General features: G+C 33.6%; 1 protein-coding gene across 1 annotated transcript in view; it reads right to left on the reverse strand.

The window, feature by feature from the left end:
* The window catches only part of LOC140046645 (dual specificity mitogen-activated protein kinase kinase 7-like), an 80,960-nt gene that overhangs the window by 19,190 nt on the left and 40,161 nt on the right, over positions 1-21,609 (reverse strand). Inside the window, exons 7-8 of the mRNA XM_072091349.1 lie at positions 4,359-4,410; positions 3,867-3,994 (exon numbers count right to left, since the gene is read on the reverse strand). Of these exons, the coding sequence (XP_071947450.1) occupies positions 3,867-3,994; positions 4,359-4,410 (180 nt within the window). The remainder of the gene's footprint in view (positions 1-3,866; positions 3,995-4,358; positions 4,411-21,609) is intronic.

Here is a 21,609-nt window from a genome sequence, read left to right on the forward strand (position 1 = left end):
TACAATCCTATAGCTTCCAGAAAACGTTTTAATCGTGATTATCACATTTTATTCTTACAAGCCAATACAGATTAAAATTTACTGTAAAGATGAAATTAATGACCCAAGTAATTAAAATTTTTAGGCATGATGACGTTATAAAAATTTAAATATTTTTATCTCATGCTAAAGAAAGTTGATTGACCTAGACAATATATAAATATAGGAGAAAAAGGAATACAGATAAGCGTGATGCGCTCCATTGAATGTGATGAGCAATAACGAAACAGACAAAAATCCTATATTTTACATTCGTGTGGCCATACGATTACGTCACAATGTTTTTTTAGCCTTATCGATGCATGATCCGATATCTGCAACTCATCAACTTCTAGATTTTGTAATAAAAATAAACGGTTCACGGTTTACTTTAGAAACTATGACTGTTTAAAAAAAGACATTATTTTGATGATTTTTTAAGCTTTTTCATAAAAAACGTGCACAAATTGTCTAATTCAACGTGTTCGTATGGCGTTATTTAAACTGGAAAAGGTCTAAATTGTTTTCAAAATTACTAGGAAAGGCTTGAAAAATATAATTCAAGAGAAAAAAATATGTTTTTATCGCTACGTGCGCACCGCGTGCGTAAAAAATTGCGCGCCCGTGGGAATTTTTGACATGCTCAAAATGACATGAAACGCGTAAAAAGTTGATTAGAAATAAATTTTGCGCATTTTGAAATTTTAAATGCGCGTGGGCGCGTAACTTCTTGTGAAACATGCCATTTTTAATCCGTAGAAAGTTTGCCCCTGATATGACTTAAATTTTGGCAAAGTGTCAATACTAAATGACTTTTGGTTTTTAATCTATGATCAATCATTCAAAAATAGGAGGTGCACAACTTCACGTAAATGCCCATATGTTGTCAAAGTTATGAAATGTTATGTTTACACATTTTAGAGAAACGCGACTCACAAAAAGGAAGGAAGGAAAGAAGAACTAGACATGAAACTCGTCACTTTGACGAGTTAGTTATCCGCTCGACAAACGCCACGTGCACGTACGTTAGAATATTGCACACAGAAAAATATTAAGGCATTATGACCTGAACTGAAGAATATGATATGTTGTTATTTCTGAATTCTGTTATTTTGTGTTATATAGTATACACAGTACAATCTGTATACATATGACAAACAGTGTAAAATAGGTGAAATTACGGGACCGGTATTTTATTGTAATTTCTAACATCTTGACGGTTTCAAAATGAAATGCAAAAGTAGAAATTTCTGAATGAAATTATCTCAGCAACAACATATTAACGTGTAGAAGAAATTTGAATACGTGAAATATTGATGCGCGCTCTTTTAAATGTAATGAAATATAACGCAAAAGATGAAAATACGACTTTTTTTATTTAACTGGCCATATGATGACGTCACAACATTCGATTGGCACAATTTTCACATGATTTTGTATCTACAATACAATAGCTTCCTGAAAACGTTTTAATCCTGATTATCACATTTTATTCTTACGAGCTATAACAGATTAAAATTTAAAAGATGAAATTAATGACAAACGTAATTTAAATTTTTAGGCATGATGACAATAAAAAAATTAAAAAATGTTTAATTCATGCAAAAGATAGTTGATTGACCTAGAATATATTAAAATCGGGGTGAAAATCGACTACGAATAAGTGGAGATGCGCTCTATTAAATGTGATGAGCTATGACGAAAGAGACAAAAATCCTATATTTTATATTCGCGTGGCCATACGATGACGTCACAATGTCCGGTTAGCCATATTAATGCATGATTCGATATCTACAACTCATCAACTTCCAGAATATGTAATTAAAAAAAAGTTCTCCATGTAGTTTAGAATCTATGACTGTTTAAAAATAGGCATAATTTTGACGAATTTTTGAACTTTTTCACCAGAAACGCGTGCAAATTATTTAATTCGACGTGCTCGTATGACGTAATTTTAAGTCGAAATTGTTTAAAGGTTGGTAACATTACTATAAAAGGCTGAAAAAACATGAATCACGCGAAAAAAATATGTTTTTAACTCTAAGTGTGCACCGCGTGCGTAAAAAGTTTCGCGCGCGTGGGAATTTTTGACATGCTCAAAATGACATGAAACGCATAGAAAGTTGATTAGAAGTTGATTTTTCGCACTCTAAAATTTTAAACGCGCGTGCGCGCGTAACTTTTTGTGAAACATGCTATTTTTAATCCATAGGAAGTTTGCGCTTGATGTGACTTAAATTTTCACAAAGTGTCAAAACAAAATTATGTTTCGTTTTTAGTCTATGATCAATCATTGAAATTCATAAAATCGCGCGTAAGTCACGTTGCGCAACTCTGACGTCATTCAAAAATAGGAGGTGCGCAAGTTCACGTAAATGTCGATATGTTGACAAAGTTACGATATGTTCTGTTTACACGTTTTAGAGAAACGCGACGCACAAAAATGACAGAAGGAAAGAAGTATAATACAGAAAAAAAAAAAAAAAAAGATGATGAAACAGGACGATTACAAGGAGTTATCCGCTACTAAGCGGATAACTAATAATACAGAAAAAAAATGTTGATCTCATACAATAACAAGGAGTTATCCGCTTGGTAACCAAGCGGATAACTAATAATAAAGATTTAACACAATAACAATAGGTGATCATTTTATTCTAAATGATCACCTAACTAGATTTGAACTTATCATTTAGGACTAGTTATGTATCCGCACAAATACTAAACACATGTTTAAAGTATTAAAACAAATATAATTGAAGGTATGAAGAACAGCATGCTTACATGTGGTGATTTTCCAGCCTTTCCTAGTCATTTTTAAAAGGATTGACATCATTTCAAATTAAAATGACATCATACGAATACATTGGTTTAGACCATTTGTGCGTGTTTTAGTTGAAAAAGTTACAAAATATTGTCAAAATTTGGAATCTATTATAGCTCCTTAGGATCAACAGTGACCCCCAATTTTTTTAACTTAATATGTAAGCAAATTATATTGTAGATATGAAATCAGAATTTTTACCTTGGATGTTGTGATGTCATCGTATGGCCACACGAATGTAAAATATAGGATTTCTGTCTCTTTCGTTATTACTTATTACATTCAATAGAGATTTTACTATTGTCTAGGTCAATCAATTATCTTTCGCATGAATTAAAAATATTTAAATAATGTGGGTCACTTATTTTCACCTTTACAATAAATTTCAATCTGTTATATAGCTTTTCAGAATAAAAAGTGATAATCATTATTAAAACATTTTCTAGAAGCTATTGTATTGTAGGTAAGATTTCATGTGAACATTTTGAAAATCAGATGTTGTGACGTCATCATATGGCCAGTTGAATAAAAAAAGTCGTATTTTCATCTTTTGCGTCATAGTTCATCACATTTAAAAGAGGGCGCATCTATATTTTATGTATTCAAATTTCTTCTGCACGTTAACATGCTGTTGCTGAGATAATTTCCTTCCGAAATTGCTATCTTTGTGTTTCATTTTGATACCGTCGCCATGTTAAAATGGCAGGTCCGGTAATTTCACCTATTCTACACTGTATGTGATATATATACAGATTATACTGTGTATAATATGACACAAAAGAACAGAATTAGGTCATAATGCCATAATTTTTCTGTGTGCAATATTCCAACGCATGGAGTGCACGTGGCGTTTGTCGTGCGGATAACTAATAACATGTCTAGTTAAGTTTTATTATTTTATTCATTTTATTCTACAGTAGTCTTTTGTTGAGGAAAATGACATTATTCATTTTTTTTAAACAATAATTATTGTTTGTGGTTAAACATGAAATATATGACATGAATATAGCAAATGTAATCTTACAGCCATATATGCTGCACAGCCAGCACTGCGAGTCCTAGCCTTTGAATCGACAAGTCGTCCACTAATTCCGAAGTCACACAGTTTTACTGTTCCTTTCTCATCTAAAAGAATATTTGAAGGCTTAACATCTAAAAGAAAATAAAATGAGTTTATTGGAAAAACTATATTCAGATGCAGAATCTAAAGTTTAAATTTCATTGAAAACAATGTAAATTTTAAATGTCCTAATATCAAATTTGTTGAATGATGAATAAAATATTATGATTGATAATCTTTTTAAAATTACCACTAAAAAGAGACGATGAGAATAATAAATAAAAATCATTAATGCATACCCCTGAACAAATTTCCAAAAGAAAATAGAGCACTCAAATTTAAGCCAAACAACAGAAGGCTTTAAAATTGGCCAACATCTGCACTATAAGCCCTCTCGTGCTGAGATTGGACTAAAAATCTGAATTCAAACAAATTCAAAATTTAATGCAAACCTACCTCTATGCATGACTCCATGTGATTCCTTCAGATAGTCAAGGGCTCTAACAATCTTGAGAAAGAGAAAGTTATTTGTAAAATTCACACGAACAGCTATTCTATAGCCAAAATAAAAAATTTACTAAAAATATAATGTTAAAAACATTTTTAGTCATTTTATCAAACGCAATTGCACTCTTTAATTAATTACCAGTAATTTTTTAGCTCCGTAAGGCACGGTGACAACAAAAAAGAATAATCCTGTATTGTTTCTAATAATGCACAAAAAAGGAATACCAAGTGGGCAAGACAGGGGTTATGAAAACAACCAATACGCTACCAAGAGTAGGCCTACTGTACAAGTCGAGCATGTAAAACATGCCTCGTTAATTAGCTTGAGCGGAAGTAAGTGATAGTTACTTTGACAATAAATCCCGAAAAATGGAGTACAATTAAACCAAATGATAAACTACACAAACCAGAAATGCTTTTGGTAGTCTATATGAGTGCAGCTTCCCTAGATAAACCAAAAATAGCCTTATTCTCCTCGAAGAGCGAGACATAATTATAATACTTGAAAAGCCATTGAACACATGATAAAGTCCACAAACCACGCCTTCTAGTTGGGAGCATCCCCACAAACCACCATCATCATTTCTCAAGGTTTCTATTCCGAGTGGATGGCGGGAGGGTGTTTACTGTAAGCGGCACACAGAGACCAACACCATTTTTGGTTTGTGTATAGTCTATTTTGTGCCTAGCTTACCTGAAACCAGTATAGCAAATAATTTGCAGTTGGCTGGTTTCTCGTAGAATAACTGCTTTACAAGTCCATTTTTTTTTTTTCCAATTCAAAGAACATTTATTAATGTCCAAAAGACAAAAAGTAACAAAAACAATAATTTTATTATTTTAATGGCAAGAGATAATTTGGATGGACGAAGGCAGATCCCAGAAAGATGAGAATCTTGTGACGGGATTGCTTTTACAAATTAATTAAAAATAGATAATTTTAGAAAAAATAAATAAAAAATAAATAAATTAAAAATATTAAAGAAATAAAATAAAATGAATAAAATACCAGTAGATACAAGTTTGAAAACAATAAAGTAAAATGATAAGCAGAAAAAAGGTACAGCTGCAGGGCATAGTAATGACTAAGTTAAATAAGTTGAATAAATTAAATCTAGCAAGTCACGGAACATGAAACAACAACCATATCAAACAGATCGATTTGGTAACGAGACAAAAGGTGATTTTTAATTTAGTAAATTTATAAGGCAAGTATTCAATGCAAAATATGTTATGTAGAAATATAACAAAGAATTCTCTTCTGATGTCCAGAGGCGCAGAGTGTCTTGGAGCAGTGCCTTGGTTGGACCATCTGGCTCAACCTATTTTGGATGCATCAGTCTCTATTCGGCCATCCATTATTGATTTTCGAATCAAAGCTTCTACTTGCCACCATTCAAGACATATTTGGTAAAGGCATTCGTAGGGATAGCGAGTCCAAGTGCGGTCAGTAATAGGTCAACAGATGTACTGGTCTAATACACAGCCGGCAATACAGAAAACTAAGTGGTAAGTCGTTGGAGCATGAGCAGCAATAGGATTGCGCCGTTGAGATAGGCATGCATGCCATGCCTGTGAAAAGATTCATATTAGAGAGGTTTCGCAACGCTACGATAACGAAAACGGATACGTCACGCACACATTCGTTTTCGTGAGCCAGTAAACTCTGTTTTGCATGGCAACAAAATATTGAGGGCGCCGTCAAAATTATGACTGCGGTAAATTTGAGCGAACAAAGCGTAGGTACGTGTTGCTTGAATGTCTAGGCCTAGCGTAACATAAAAGCGAGTGAGGTTCTATTTATCAAAATTTACCTGGCATTTTAGTAAATATCTTTTAGTAAATTACTTTCAATAAATCTATAATTATATTATAATGATGAATCATTCCTGATTCAAATGCAAAATGTGCAAAATAGATCAAAAACTATACTCGTTTTGTAGTCACGAATATGACTGGTGATATTCGTCAACACGAATACGCTTTACAAATATAGAATATAGAAATGTAAACTCAAAAGTTTCACAAATGTGTGACGTATCTGTTTTTGTTATCGTATTCGTAAGGTTGCGAAACCTCCCTACTGTGTATCCAGTCTGGTGTCTGAGAAACCAATATAAGACTGAGGGTGCTTCAATTCTTCCTTGCACTTTATCGCTGAATATTTGTGCGAGGCATCATTTTATCATTTCCAAAAGTGCAAGGCATATAGTTTACAATTTCAAACTAGATTTGAACTCGTCACTTTGACGAGTTAGTTATCCGCACGACAAACGCCACGCGCACGTCATACGTTGGAATTTTGCACACAGAAAAAGATTATGGCATTATGACCTGAACTGAAGAATATCATATGCTGTTAGTAGGTATCCCAATGAAAGCGTACAGAGGGGTATCACTTTTGAAATATTAAAAAAATTTGAATAAGTAGTATGACTTTGATGGTAAATAAATCGTGTTCACTCTTAATTATCAGGGGGATTACCACCTATCTGATAGGACAGTGATTAATTCACTATTGGTAATCCTTGGCCACATTGCTTAAAGACATAAAATAAATAAAATAAAATTAATACTTAACAAATTTATATTGTTTGAAAGTACTTGTTTTAATCTATGTATAAGTGTGTTTACAATTAAAATTAATGAAGTAGTTGCCGAGAAAATGCGATTTTTAAACGGTTCTAAAATCCTGTCGAGCCGATTTCCGCGCGTTGAAAACCTCATCGGAAAATCCCCATCAGTTTTCAAAACACGATCGCACGATTACCATTGAAGCTAGCGGATTAAGTTTTGTTGTATGTTATCAGGCTTTAAATGAGCTTTAAAATGATGTGAAAATCGTCTTCTATAAATAGGTTTTTCGTAACGAAAGATCGATTTTGGTGACAAAAAAACAATTTTGAATCACCGTTTATGGAAAATTTTTATGGATTTTGGTATTAAATTATAGCTAAATCTACATTGAAAACGATAAAACATAGATTACAAACGTATTGTGCATGGTAATTGTGCGAACTACATTTTAAAATGGTACATGAGGCGTAAATCCCGTTCAGAATTACGAAGATTGAACCATTATAATCCGGTGAATATTGTAGTGAGTAAAATATTGTACTGTAAAGTACGGGCTAGTTTGTTGTGACGTTTTCCGTTTAATACATCAATGCACCCTATCAGTGAATGGTACGTTCCATATTTTGAACACGTTGTTTAGTTTTAGTTTTCCTCGCTTGACCTCGGCCAGCTCGACGCGAGATGTGTGACAGCAGCGATGTTGGAGATTGACATGTCCTATTCCGTCGTAGAATATCTGGTTTTACACATTAATTTAACAACTTAAAATTGATGTAATGTGCGGAAGATTTATTATGCAAGTATACAATGCAAATGCGTTAGGTTAAAATGTACCGAAGAAATTTATTAAGCTAATTTACCAACGTTACATTTGACTCTGTATACGGCGGTCGAAAGTCATTAACTGCGACCGAAATACTTTAACGGGCGCGACTGCTGATCGCGAGTAAGCCGTGACTTGGCCTAAACTTTTGCTCCGTATTTCAATTTAATAACGTACTTACAGGTAGAAATACGAAAAGAAAACATTTTTTATAATGTTATATATACTATTCTGGTAAACAATTGTTTTAATTAACATTGATTATTTTAAATGAGTTTATTTTGACCCATTGTGTGTTTGCCTTAAAAGAGCATCTTAGCCCGGCTTAGATTTGGTGTCATAATCATACGGGAAAGATACTTTTTCATTTTTTGTTTTTTTTGATCATTTTAAATTTCACCATTAAAAAATTTTTTTTTTTCATATACACATCTAAAATATATTTATTAATGAAATATAAAATACATTCTAACAAGTACAAAAACAAGGCCAACAGCCATTAAGTCGCGTGCTACAATGCATAGTGATACCGGACCGACAGACAAACAGACCGACAGACAGACGGACAGACGGACCGACCGACATAGTGAACTATACTGACCGAAATTACTGAACATGTTTAAAAATGTTGAAATGTTTAAAAACATTTATATTTTTTTAATTTACACGTGCGTAGCCTGTCACTTCTGACGTGCTCGTATACGTAATTTAGAGTTGAAAAGTAAGTCAAGAAAACAGAAATCGGGCAAAAAGAGTGCGCAATAACATTGCGCGCGCAAAAATCTGCGCACTCATGGCAATTTTGTAAACACTTAAAATTGCCTGAAACGTACTCTTATTTCATCGAAAATAAATTTTGAAAATTTTAAGCGCGCGTACGCATGCGTTACATGTGCTACGCACGTAATTGTATTGCCATATGATGATTTATGCCTGAAATTTATGAGTACCAAATTTTATTTAATTGTGATTCATGGTTGTTAAGATATGATTACAAACGTGATTTCGTTAAATCGTGCGTAGACCGCGTAATTTTTTATTGCGCACCGTGAAAACATAACCACACCGATTCCTGGCCATAAGGAATATTCTGTGAAAAATTGACTTAGCTAGATTAAACTGATATCAAGATAAGGTCATAAAGCGATAAAACGCATAGTGATACCGGACCGACAGACAGACAGACAGACCGACAGACAGACAGACAGACCGACAGACAGAAAGACCGACCGACCGACATAGTGAACTATAGAGTCGCTTCCACGCGACTAAAAATTAAATGAATTAGTACAGTAGTTCAAAAGTTACAGATCATTGAAAAATTGCATTTTTTTAAATTTTTTTAGGGAATTCCAGCAAAAATGGGCGCTAAATGCTTAAATGCAATAATTTTTAAAATAGGTTTCGTTGAGGCTCCAAAAAAAATAGAGTTGTACAACTCTGTGATATCTATAGGTTTAACAAAATTCAAAACTTTTAACTAATTATTGTAAAAGTTATAACCTTTTAAAAATGCTTCCAATTTTAACTGCAAAAAACACAATTTTTAGGCAAAAAATCGTATATTTTTTACCACTTTAAATAACCATAACTTTAGAACGGGTAATCGGATTTCAATCATTTAAATTGCAAAATGCTAATTACACTAAGTTCTTTATGGTTAACTGAAAGAAAAAGTAAACTAGACATGAAACTCGTCACATTGACGAGTTAGTTATCCGCACCACGACAAACGCCACGTGCACGTCATAAGTTGGAATATTGCACACAGATAAAGATTATGGAATTATGACAAGAACTGAAGAATATGATATGCTGTTAGTGCTGAATTCTGTCAGTTTGTGTCATATAGTATATACGGTACATGCAAACAGTATAATCTGTATACATATTACATACAGTGTAGAATAGGTGAAATTACGGGACCCGCCATTTATTCCAATTTTTAACATGGCGACGGTATCAAAATGAAACACTTAGATAACTATTTCAGAAGGAAATAATCTCAGGAACAACATATTAACGTGTAGAAGAAATTTGAATACGTAAAATATAGATGCGCACCCTTTTAAATGTGATGAACTATTACGCAAAATATGAAAATACGTCTTTTTTTATTCAACTGGCCATATGATGACGTCACAACATCCGATTGGCAAAATGTTTACATGAATTCGTATCTACAATCCAATAGCTTCCAGAAAACGTTTTAATCGTGATTATCACATGTTATTCTGATGAGCTATAACAGATTAAAATTTACTGTAAAGATAAATATAAGTGACCCACGTTATTTACAATTTTAGACATGATGACGTCATAAAAATTAAAAAAATTTTTACTCTTGCGTAAGGTAGTTGATTGACCTAGAAAATTTCAAAATCTGGGTTAAAATGGAATACGGATAAGTGGAGAGGCGCTCTATTAAATGAGATGCGCTATGACGAAAGATACAAAAATCCTATATTTTATATTCGCGTGGCCACACGATGACGTCACAATGTCCGGTTTGCCATATTAATGCATGATTCCTTATCTACAACTTATCATCTTCCTGGATATGTAATTTAAACAAAGTTCACCTCGTAGTTTAGAATCTATGATTGTTTAAAAAAGGTATAATTTTGACAAATTTTTGAACTTTTTCCTCAAAAACGCACATAAATTATCCAATTCGACGTGCCCGTATGACGTAATTTGAAGTCGAAATAGTTTCAAAGTTGGTAAAATTACTATAAAAGGCTTGAAAACATAAATCACGAGAGAAAAATTGTTTTCAACGCTACGTTCGCACCGCGCGCGTAAAAAAAAGCGCGCGCGTGGGAATTTTTTACATGCATAAAATGACATGAAACGCGTAGAAAGTTGATTAGAAATTGATTTTTCGCAATTTGAAATTTTAAACGCGCGTGCGCGCGTAACTTCGTGTGAAACATGCCATTTTTTCCCCATAGTCAGTTAACGCAAGATATAACTTTTTTTCAGTTTCAATTTAAATAGTTATATTGTTTTCGATCTATGTTAAATACTCGAAATTCGGAAAAACGCGCGTAAGTCATGTTGCGCAACTCTGACGTCATTCAAAAATAGGAGGTGCACAATTTCACGTAAATGCCCACATGTTGACAAAGTTATGAAATGTTATGTTTACACGTTTTTGAGTTACGCGAGACACAAAAATGACAGAAAGAAAGAAGAATACAGAAAAAAAAAAAAAAAGATGATGAAACAGGACAGTTACAAGGAGTTATCCGCTCAATGCGGATAACTAAAAAATTAATCTGAATTTTTTCATTGGGATACCTACTGTTAGTGCTGAATTCTGTCAATTTTGTGTCATATAGTATATACAGTATAAACAGTATAATCTGTATACATATTACATACAGTGTAGAATAGATGAAATTACGGGACCCCCCGTTTATTCCTATTTTTAACATGGCGACGGTATCAAAATGAAACACTAAGATAGCATTTTCGGAAGGATATTATCTCAGCAACAACATATTTACGTGTAGACGAAATTTGAATACGTAAAATATAGATGCGCGCTCTTATAAATGTGATGAACTATGACGCAAAAGATGAAAATTCGATTTTTTTTATTCAACTGGCCATATGATGACGTCACAACGTCGGATTGGAAAAGTGTTCACATGAATTCGTATCTACAATCATGGAGTAAAGAATAAGAGGAGGCACAACTCGGCCTAGCTATCCAGTTAATCCAATTAGTATCACGCTGTGCGGTAGTGCTTAAGCATAGGGTAATAAACTTCCCATAACGATCCTTTGAAGAACATCCTGTTTACCCGTGCAGCTCGCTGCAGAGTCGGCTCTGATTACGTAACACCCTAATTAAGGAAGAAGCCAGGCATGACATCGGTGACAAAAAAAGTAAACAGAGGCTGCGCAGTAGTTTCTAATACATCATAGTGAAGCATGACCTTTGTGCAGTTGTTCATTGTTCTTTGAGCTTTTTTCTCGAAAAAACCGTTTAAAAATCGAGTAAATTTTCACGGAGATATCGCAGTTTTTATACCAGCTAACAAATTAATCATATTTTTTATCAAGCCATAGACGTATCATTTGGTAAATCGAAATTTTACCGTTTAAGCAACTTTTTAATTTACGAACCCTAGTGCATTTTGTAGCATATTAAAGACTCCAACTTATTTTAAAATCACATTTTAGTGCGCGCAAATGCGCGCATGAAAAAAATTATATAATTTGTTCTCATGAATATTCAAAAATATACGTATAGTAGAATTCCAACGACACAATTTCTTATTTTTATTACTGTATATGACATTTAATTTATGTTTCAGTCTATATTATGACTGTTTAGCAAAACTAACATTCTTCTATTTTAGTCTGATATTGTATAATTAAATTATTTATGATATTAATATCATAAAATATATGATTTTTACGATCACATACTTAGAGTTCAGTGAACTTGTAGGACTTAAATTATATATCGTTTAACGATTTGTGGCTACACATAGGCCTAGTAGTTCGTAATATATTATTATTTAATAAATAGCCTAAATAAGCATAATATTTAATCCCATAATGATGGACATATTTAGTGCATACCGTAACCGGTAGGCCTAATAGGTTCAGGCATAGGCGCGCCTATAGTAACAATAAACAATATCAATAATAATAATAGGTTTTTTTTATGTAGGTCTATATTAATATATTAATAATTGTAATAACGTTAGAAAACAAATAGTAGTAATATTTTATTAAAGAAGAAATTAATCAATTAGTTTTAGTTTTCGGTTGGTCGTTATTATAATATTATATAATATGGTATAAAATGGTACGGTACTACGAGAATATTTGTTTAGTATCAACCCGTAACAACAACTACAAATGATATGTGTTGGTTAAAAATTCAATTACAAATATAGTCTATGCTCTTTTGTAATTATAAGCCATTGTATAAAAGGATTATGTACAGTTCGGTACATAGCGGTTAATCGTAAAATTAAAAAATCGGACATACGAACAATAGATCGCCAACATTATTCGTACCCTTTTGCTGTATTGCGTACGTCGATCACGACTGATGCGGCTGTAAACTTCGCCTGGAAAGTAACTAGTACAGTACACATTCTGGTCCCTGGATGGAACATGATATCACACGTAAACCGCAATGGAGCAGGTCCAATGTTAAACAATTCGTACAAAGGGGAACCGCCAGACAAGTGCGTACCTAATCATTGTTTATTAGATCGCTGGCAATAATGCATGCAAAGTGCAATTGCTCTCCGCTCCACCAAGCAACGTACAGTACTAAAAAAAATGGAACGTCGCGGTTTTTCTAGGCGCTGAAGTTATACGAAGTGAACGCGAATGATTTTTACTGTATATTATATTCCCCGACGAAAAGTACTCGCGTTTCCCAGACGGGGAAGAGGGGAGGAGGGGGGAGACGACGAGGGGATACAGCCCCCGTAACCCCCCGCTGGCACCACCACTGGTCCTTATTAAACCCATTTATTCATCATGATTCATGATAAGTTGTCTGGAGAAATTACCAACATTTAGTACACAGTAAACCATATAAATATAATTCCTTTATTGGTGCCGTATAAAACTCGTATTATTAATTTATTAATAAAAGATATCCAGTAGAATATATATATAGCGCTGCTTTTTAATAAAAATTAATAAACAAGGTCGGAATACAAGTTCAGTAGGTCTACAAACAGTATATAGTACACCTTTCACGCTTGAACGCACATCGCCTAGCAAGAGTATTGTGACGTCCTAATACGCATGTGTACTAACACCAAAATTGACCGCGGGCAGTAAACATTGTACTCTTTGCTAATTGGGTTACGTAACGGCAGTGTTTAGCACCTCCTTAAATACTCATTACAAGCATAGCCTTAAGCAAGCGGTAAACACGATGAACTGACTGAACTATTCAAGTTGTGTCTCCTCTTATTCTTTACTCCATGCTACAATACAATAGCTTCCAGAAAACGTTTTAATCATGATTATCGCTTTTTATTCTGACGAGCTATAACAGATTGAAAGTTACTGTAAAGATGAAAATAAGTGACCCACATTATTTACATTTTTAGACATGATGACGTTATGAAAATTAAAATATTTTTTACTCATGCGGAAGATAATTGATTGACCTAGACAATATCAAAATCGGGGTGAAAATGGAAAACGGATAAGTGGAGATGCGCTCTATTAAATGTGATGCGCTATGATAAAAGATACAAAAATCCTAAATTTTATATTCGGGTGGTCATACGATGACCGGTTAGCCATATTAATGTATGATCCGATATCTACAACTCATCAACTTCCAGAATATCCCTTTGCAAAAAAGCCGTATACGATCCGTATACGCTGAAAACGTATACGACGTATACGGATCGTATACGATTTCACTGTTTACATTATTTCCACTCTGTTGCTCCACAAAGAGTTGGCGTCGTATACGTTTAGCATACGTAACGTATACGTTGTTTATTCCTGATAAGAATATCGTATACGGGACGTATACGAATCATATACGAACAAACTAGGCCATTTTATAAATTATAATAGTAATGAGTAGAATAGAGCTAAATAAAACATTTAAATTGTCATTACAACAAATACGTACGTAGGCTCTGGCCTAGTAGGGCTAGGCCTCTAGCTAGCACCAGCCATTAGATAGGCCTAGTCTACTAGTATTAATTATTAATAAGTAGTAGGACTAGGAGCTAGAACATAAGATCATATTTATTTCTATATTTATTAGATAGCCTAGGCTACCGATAAAATTCAAACAACGTTTTTCGCAAGTAAATAAAGTACGCTAAACAGGTATACTACTAGGTAGGCCTAGAAAAAACAAGGGGCCATTTTCACAAATCGACGATGTTGTTTGCAGTTTTCCTTTATAAAAATATGACAGAGGTCAGTAAGTGCAGCCGCCGACGACGACCGAGCGTCGCTCGGTTGCCTACAGTTCCAACTCGTGGTCGACTCGGCTCCCTGGTGGCCAATCATGCATATCATCGGGTGAATCATCGGGTTCGTCGTTCTCAATTCGTCACGCCACGTGCGAGCTTTGGGTGGTCAAATTACATGTTATGTTAAGCGATATTATTCCGCGACGTGTGTTGTAGCAATGGAGATGGAGTAACAATAATTCGGCAATGCCGAAGAGGAAAACCATGACCCAAAACAGAAGTAAGGTCATTATAATAATTATTATTTAACGATGAATACATTCGAATTTTGAATATATATAAATTGTATGAATTATGAATTATATATGAATTAAAAAAAACACAATTAGTGGTGATAGTAAATACAATTATATCGAATCTCAATTTATTCCCGGTAGCGAACAGATTGAATTGCTTTCATTATTTCTGCTTGGAGATTAAGAAATCATAAAACATATCTTTCTTTATTTTCATGGTATTCCAATAATTGTTTAAAAAATAACTACCCTCAACTTTAAATAACAAATTAAATAAGTCTACTAAACATTGTTGATTTCCCATGGACCCAACAATACCCCAACTATTTCATTAATAATTGTTTATTTGTAACAGTTTATTTGAAATCCTTGTCCTTTGTTAATTCAATTGTGTGACAATTAAATTAGATTGTACATGCTTATGCTGTATATCATGTAAAAAGATGATTCATGGTATATATCAGATTCTTAAAAAAGATCAACACTTTGAATTCTTAAAATGTGTTCTATATCTTTATTTGGAGTTAGACTCGTACTACATTCATTAAAATGATAAACAAATAGCCGGCAGACGTGTGTACAGAGGGGGATTATCAATGATGGAGGCATAAAAATAGGGTACCATTTTACCAGGGAGATGTAAAATAATTATTTAACAAACATTTAACTGGTTGGTTTTACTGCGTTCGCGTACAATTTATCATTTGGATTGTTAAAGTTATATGTAGGTTTAATGTTAAATTGTATTTATCAGTGACAACTCTAGGAAATTTACAGCAATTAGTTCTGTATGCCTAAAATAGTAAAATGCTCTAAATAAAAACGTCGGAGCTTCTTTTTTGTATTTCTGGCTGTTGAATGTTTTGTTATCACCCCCTAACTCTGCAACGATGATATCCATAATGCATCGTATTTCCATTTCACCGTTGTTGATATACTTCTACTAGCTAGAGTAGGTTATTAAGATAATACAATATAACCAAATCTAATATATGGTGGAAAGCTAGCTAGCTTATTTTCACCTATAGCCTAGCTAGCTAGAAGTCATCGAATTTACTATCTACCTGGGCCTACTGTAACTAGGCCTACATCCCATTTTTTATTTATTTTATGGTGAGTCAAAACCCGTAGCCAAAAAATCAACAATGATGATTGAAAATGAATGAAATCTGATCCATCCATGTGATGCATGCATGCAGCGCACATAACACAGGCACGTTTTGGGCGAATTTATTTGGATCATTCCATATATATAATAGGGAGCCACAGTATTCTACATTTTTATTAAATCGTAATTTATGGATTTTACTTACTCGTTTTAAATTTAATATACTGCGGGCCCAATTTAATATTTACTTATTTATTTCCAAGTACATTAATATTATTTAAAGCACTTTCAAATTAATAACAGCACATTTTGTGTGATTCACTTATTAATGGAACATACAAAAGGTAAAGAAATAGCAGAGGGGATAAACAAGGCAGAACAGCCTGGGTGGGTTTTTATGCTTGCTAGAAAAACAACGTCTAGTAAAATACAGCACCAAATTTTCATGAAAAAAAACCAAATTGTACACTAATTATCGAAGTCAAGATGCTCCTGCGATCGTAAACGTATGCTATCGTCGTCTTGTAAAAAGAGGGACAGTCCCTTTTCGCTTGGTAATACGATGCAGTTTGTATACACGCGTCGTCGTATACGGATCATATACGGATCGTATACGGAGCATATAATTAGGAAATTGTTTATAAATGATCGTATACGGTTCGTATATGTTTATTATGCGGGCAGGAACTTCCGAATTGACGTATACGTTTCGTATACGAAGTGGACTTCCTATACGAAACATATACGAAACGTATGTAAATCGTATACGTTCGTATACGGTTTTTTTGCAAAGGGATGTAATAAAAACAACTTTCACCGTTTAGTTTAGAAACTACGACTGTTTAAAAAAGGCAAAATGTTGACAAATTTTTTAAATTTTTCATAAAAAACGCATTATCCAATTCGACGTGCCCGTATGACTTTAATTTTAAGTCGAAATTGCTTAAAAGTTGGTAAAATTACTAGAAAAGGCTGGAAAAACATAACTCACGCGAAAAAAATTGTTTTCAACGCCACGTGCGCACCGCGCGCGTAAAAATATACGCGCACGTGGCAGTTTTTAACATGCTCAAAACGACATGAAATGCGTAGAAAGTTGATTAGAAATAAATTTTTCGCATTTTGAAATTTTAAATGTGCGTGCGCGCATAATTTCGTGTGAAACACGCCATTTTTTTATATTTGGGTGGCCATACGATGACGTCACAATGTCCGGTTAGCCATATTAATGCATGATCCGATATCTACTCATCAACTTCCAGAATATGTAATAAAAATAACTTTCACCGTTTAGTTTAGAAACTACGACTGTTTAAAAAAAGGTATAATTTTGACAAATTTTTGAACTTTTTCATCAAAAACGCACGTAAATTATCCAATTCAACGTGCCCGTATGACGTTAATTTTAAGTCGGAATTGCTTAAAAGTTGGTAAAATTACTAGAAATGGCTGGAAATACATAAATCATGCGAAAAAATTTGTTTTCAACGCCACGTGCGCACCTCGCGCGTAAAAATATGCGCGCACGTGGGAATTTTTAACATGCTTAAAATGACATGAAACGCGTAGAAAGTTGATTAGAAATTAATTTTTCGCATTTTGAAATTTTAAATGTGCATGCGCGCGTAATTTCGTGTGAAACACGCCATTTTTTTCCGCAGTCAGTTAGCGCAAGATATAAATTAAACTTTTCACAATTTCACGTGAATGCCAACATGTTGACAAAGTTATAAAATGTTTACACGTTTTTGAGTTACGCGAGACACAAAATTTACAGAAAGAAAGAATAATACAGAAAAACTAGATTTGAACTCGTCACTTTGACGAGTTCGCAAAGTGACGAGTTCGGGTTATCCGCGCAAATGCAACATGCACACACTTAACCATATGAACCTCGACAATTATTATGCCATCCTATGATGGCATAATAATTGTGCTGAATTGTACTTATTATGTAGCATACATCATATTACAGTATTTTACAGAATAAACTGTATATGTTATATACAGTGTAGCATAGACAAAATTACGAGACCCATCTTTTAAATCCAATTATTAACACAATGACGTCATCAAATTGACATATAAAGATAACAATTTTAGAAGATAATTATCTAAATAATTACATTAAAACAAATTTGAAGAATTTTGGGCACGTAAAAGTGAGATGCGCTCTATTTAATGTGATGAGCAATAACGAAAGAGTAAAAAATCCGATATTTTACATTCGTGTGGCCATACGATGACGTCATAACATCCGAGTGGTAAAGATTCTGCATGAATTCATATCTACAACATATCTGCTTACATATTAAATTTAAAAAATTGGGGGTCATGGATGATCCTGAGGAGCTATAATAGAATAATAGGCATAATTTTGACAATATTTTGTAACTTTCGCATCTAAAACGCACGCAGATGGTCTAAATCAACGTGTTCGTATGACGTCATTTTAATTTGAAATGATTTCAATCTTTTTAAAAATGTAGCATAGACAAAATTACGAGACCCATCTTTTAAATCCAATTATTAACACAATGACATCATCAAATTGACATATAAAGATAAAAATTTTAGAAGATAATTATCTAAATAATTACATTATTTCAAATTTGAAGAATTTTGGGCGCGTAAAAGTGAGATGCGCTCTCGTTTAAACGCAATGAACTTTTACGCAAGAGATGAAAATATGACTTTTTGAACTCAACTAGCCATATGATGACGTCACAACATCTGATTTGCAAAATATTCACATGAATTCGTATCTACAATCCGATAGCTTCCAGAAAACGTTTTAATCATGATCATCACTTTTTATTCTGACGAGCTATAACAGATTTAAATTTACTGTAATGATGAAAATAAGTGACCCACGTTATTCACGCTTTTAATCATGATGACGTCATCACAATTTTAAAAATGTTAAATCATGCGAAAGATTATTGATTGACCAAGACAATATAAAAAACGGAGGGAAATGGAATAACAATCACAAGAAGTTACGCGCGCACGCGCATTTAAAATTTCAAATTGCGCTAAATTAATTTCTAATCAACTTTCTACGCTGATCATGACATTTTGAGCATGTCAAAAATTCCCACGCACGCGAAAAAATTTACGCGTAAGCATGAAAATCATGTGTTTTTTTCTTGAATTATGATTTTACAGCCTTTCTTAGTCATTTTAAAAAAGATTTACATCATTTCAAAATAAAATGACGTCATACGAACACGTTGATTTACACCATTTGCGCGCGTTTTAGTGATGATATACTGTAGGTACAATTCAGCACTGTTAAACATATTTAATTCATGTCATAGGATGGCATAATAATTTTCGAAGTTCATAATAGTTTAAGGTATGTGCATGTTGCATTTCCACGGATAACCCAAACTCGTCAAAGTGACGAGTTCAAATCTAGTTGGTTATCCGCAACTTGTGATTGTAAATATCTTTTTTTTTGGTTATCCGCAACTTAGTTGCAGGATAACCCTTGTGATTGTAAATATCTTTTTTTTCATTAGTTATCCGCAATGAGCGGATAACTCCTTGTAACTGTCCTGTTTCATCATCTTTTTAGTATCCGCTTAGTAGCGGATAACTCCTTGTGATTGTAGTGGATCAATATTTTTTTTTTTTTTCTGTATTATTCTTATTTCTTTCCCGTTTTTTTGTGAGTCACGTTTCTCTAAAATAATATTTCATAACTTTGACAACATGTGGGCATTTACGTGAAGTTGTGCACCTCCTATTTTGAATGACGTCTGAGTTGCGCAACGTGACTTACGCGCGATTTTATGATTTTTAATGATTGATCATAGCTTAAAAACCAAGCGTAATTTTTTTTTTACCCTTTATGAAAATTTAAGTCATATCAAGTGCAAACTTTTAGTGCACTAAAAATGGCCTGTTTTACAAAAAGTTACGCGCGTTTAAAATTTAAAATTGCGAAAAAACAATTTCTAATCAACTTTCTACGCGTTTCATGTCATTTTAAGCATGTCAAAAATTCCCACGCGCATGCAAATTATTGAGAACTACTAAAATACGGTTCCACTGTTCTAGCTCCAATGATTTCAGACATTTTAAATCAAATATTTACAAAACATGAATTCGTGGATATTAATAAAGGAACACTCTTAGCACTACCAAAACCGGGTAAGGAAAAGGGTCCAACAAAGAATTTACGACCTGTTATTCTACTTAACACCATTCGCAAGTGCCTATCGCTTATAACACTGGATAGAATTACATCGAAAGTAGACGCATTCTTACCACAAAGCCAAAGTGGGTTTCGCAAAGGCAGAAGCACAAGTGATATTGTTTTTACACATCGATGGCTTATAGCTAAAGCACAAAAAGAAAAAATAAATATTTACATAACCGGTATAGATATGTCAAGCGCGTTTGACACCGTGGATAGAAACAAACTCCTCGACATACTCAAACATATTATAGACGAAGATGAACTTAGGATCGTTAGATTTCTGCTGAGTGAAACCGGAATAAATCTAAAAATAAAAGGTGCAAAAGAACAGCCAATATTCCAAACCAACATCGGCACCCCTCAAGGAGATAGCTTAAGCCCGGTCTTATTCACTGTTTACCTTGAGTCTGCGCTACGAGGAATCAGAACAATTATCCAAACAGAAATACCTCAAGAGATATCATATGCTGATGATGTAGATTTTTTTAGTCTAAACAGCAAGCATAATGTAAACGAATTAGAACGCCATTTATCAACTTTCAACTTAAATGTAAATAAAGAAAAAACAGAACACACTATTGTAAGACGAGAAAAAGAGGACATACAAGAACAATGGAGAAACACGAAAAAAGTAGGATCGCTCCTTGGGGACAGACAAGACATAATTAGAAGAAAACAACTAGCTGTAGCAATGACCAAACTAAACTCGATGTGGCTTCGAAAAGATAAAATCAAATTAAAAATACATATCAAGCTGTACAACTCACTAGTTAAAAGTATATTACTCTACAACTCTGAAACATGGGGACTCACAAAAGAAGAAGCACATAAACTCAACACATTTCACAGACAGCAACTTCGCAAAATCATAGGTATCAGGTTCCCAGACAGGATATCGAACATAAATTTATACAGAAGGACAGGAACAAAACCGATTTCATTAGAAATAGTCGACGCAAGATGGAGACTATTGGGTCACATACTTAGACAAGATCATGTACACCAGCCAACACAGTAATAAGCTATTATTTCAGCAACACTACCAATAAAAAATTTCGAGGAAGACCGAGAACCACCCTACCAGTAACTCTCAGCAACGACCTACTCACCCTTTATAAGCATAATACAGACATTAAGTATCCCGGACAATTGAAAACCAAGAAAGACTTGAAACAACTTAAAGAACTAGCCAATGAAAGATCAGACTGGAAGAAACTAGTAAAAGAGATTTACGGAGCAGCCCAAGCGGAAATGTCG

This window comes from Antedon mediterranea, chromosome 4, assembly GCF_964355755.1.
Source record: "Antedon mediterranea chromosome 4, ecAntMedi1.1, whole genome shotgun sequence".
NCBI lineage: Eukaryota > Metazoa > Echinodermata > Crinoidea > Comatulida > Antedonidae > Antedon > Antedon mediterranea.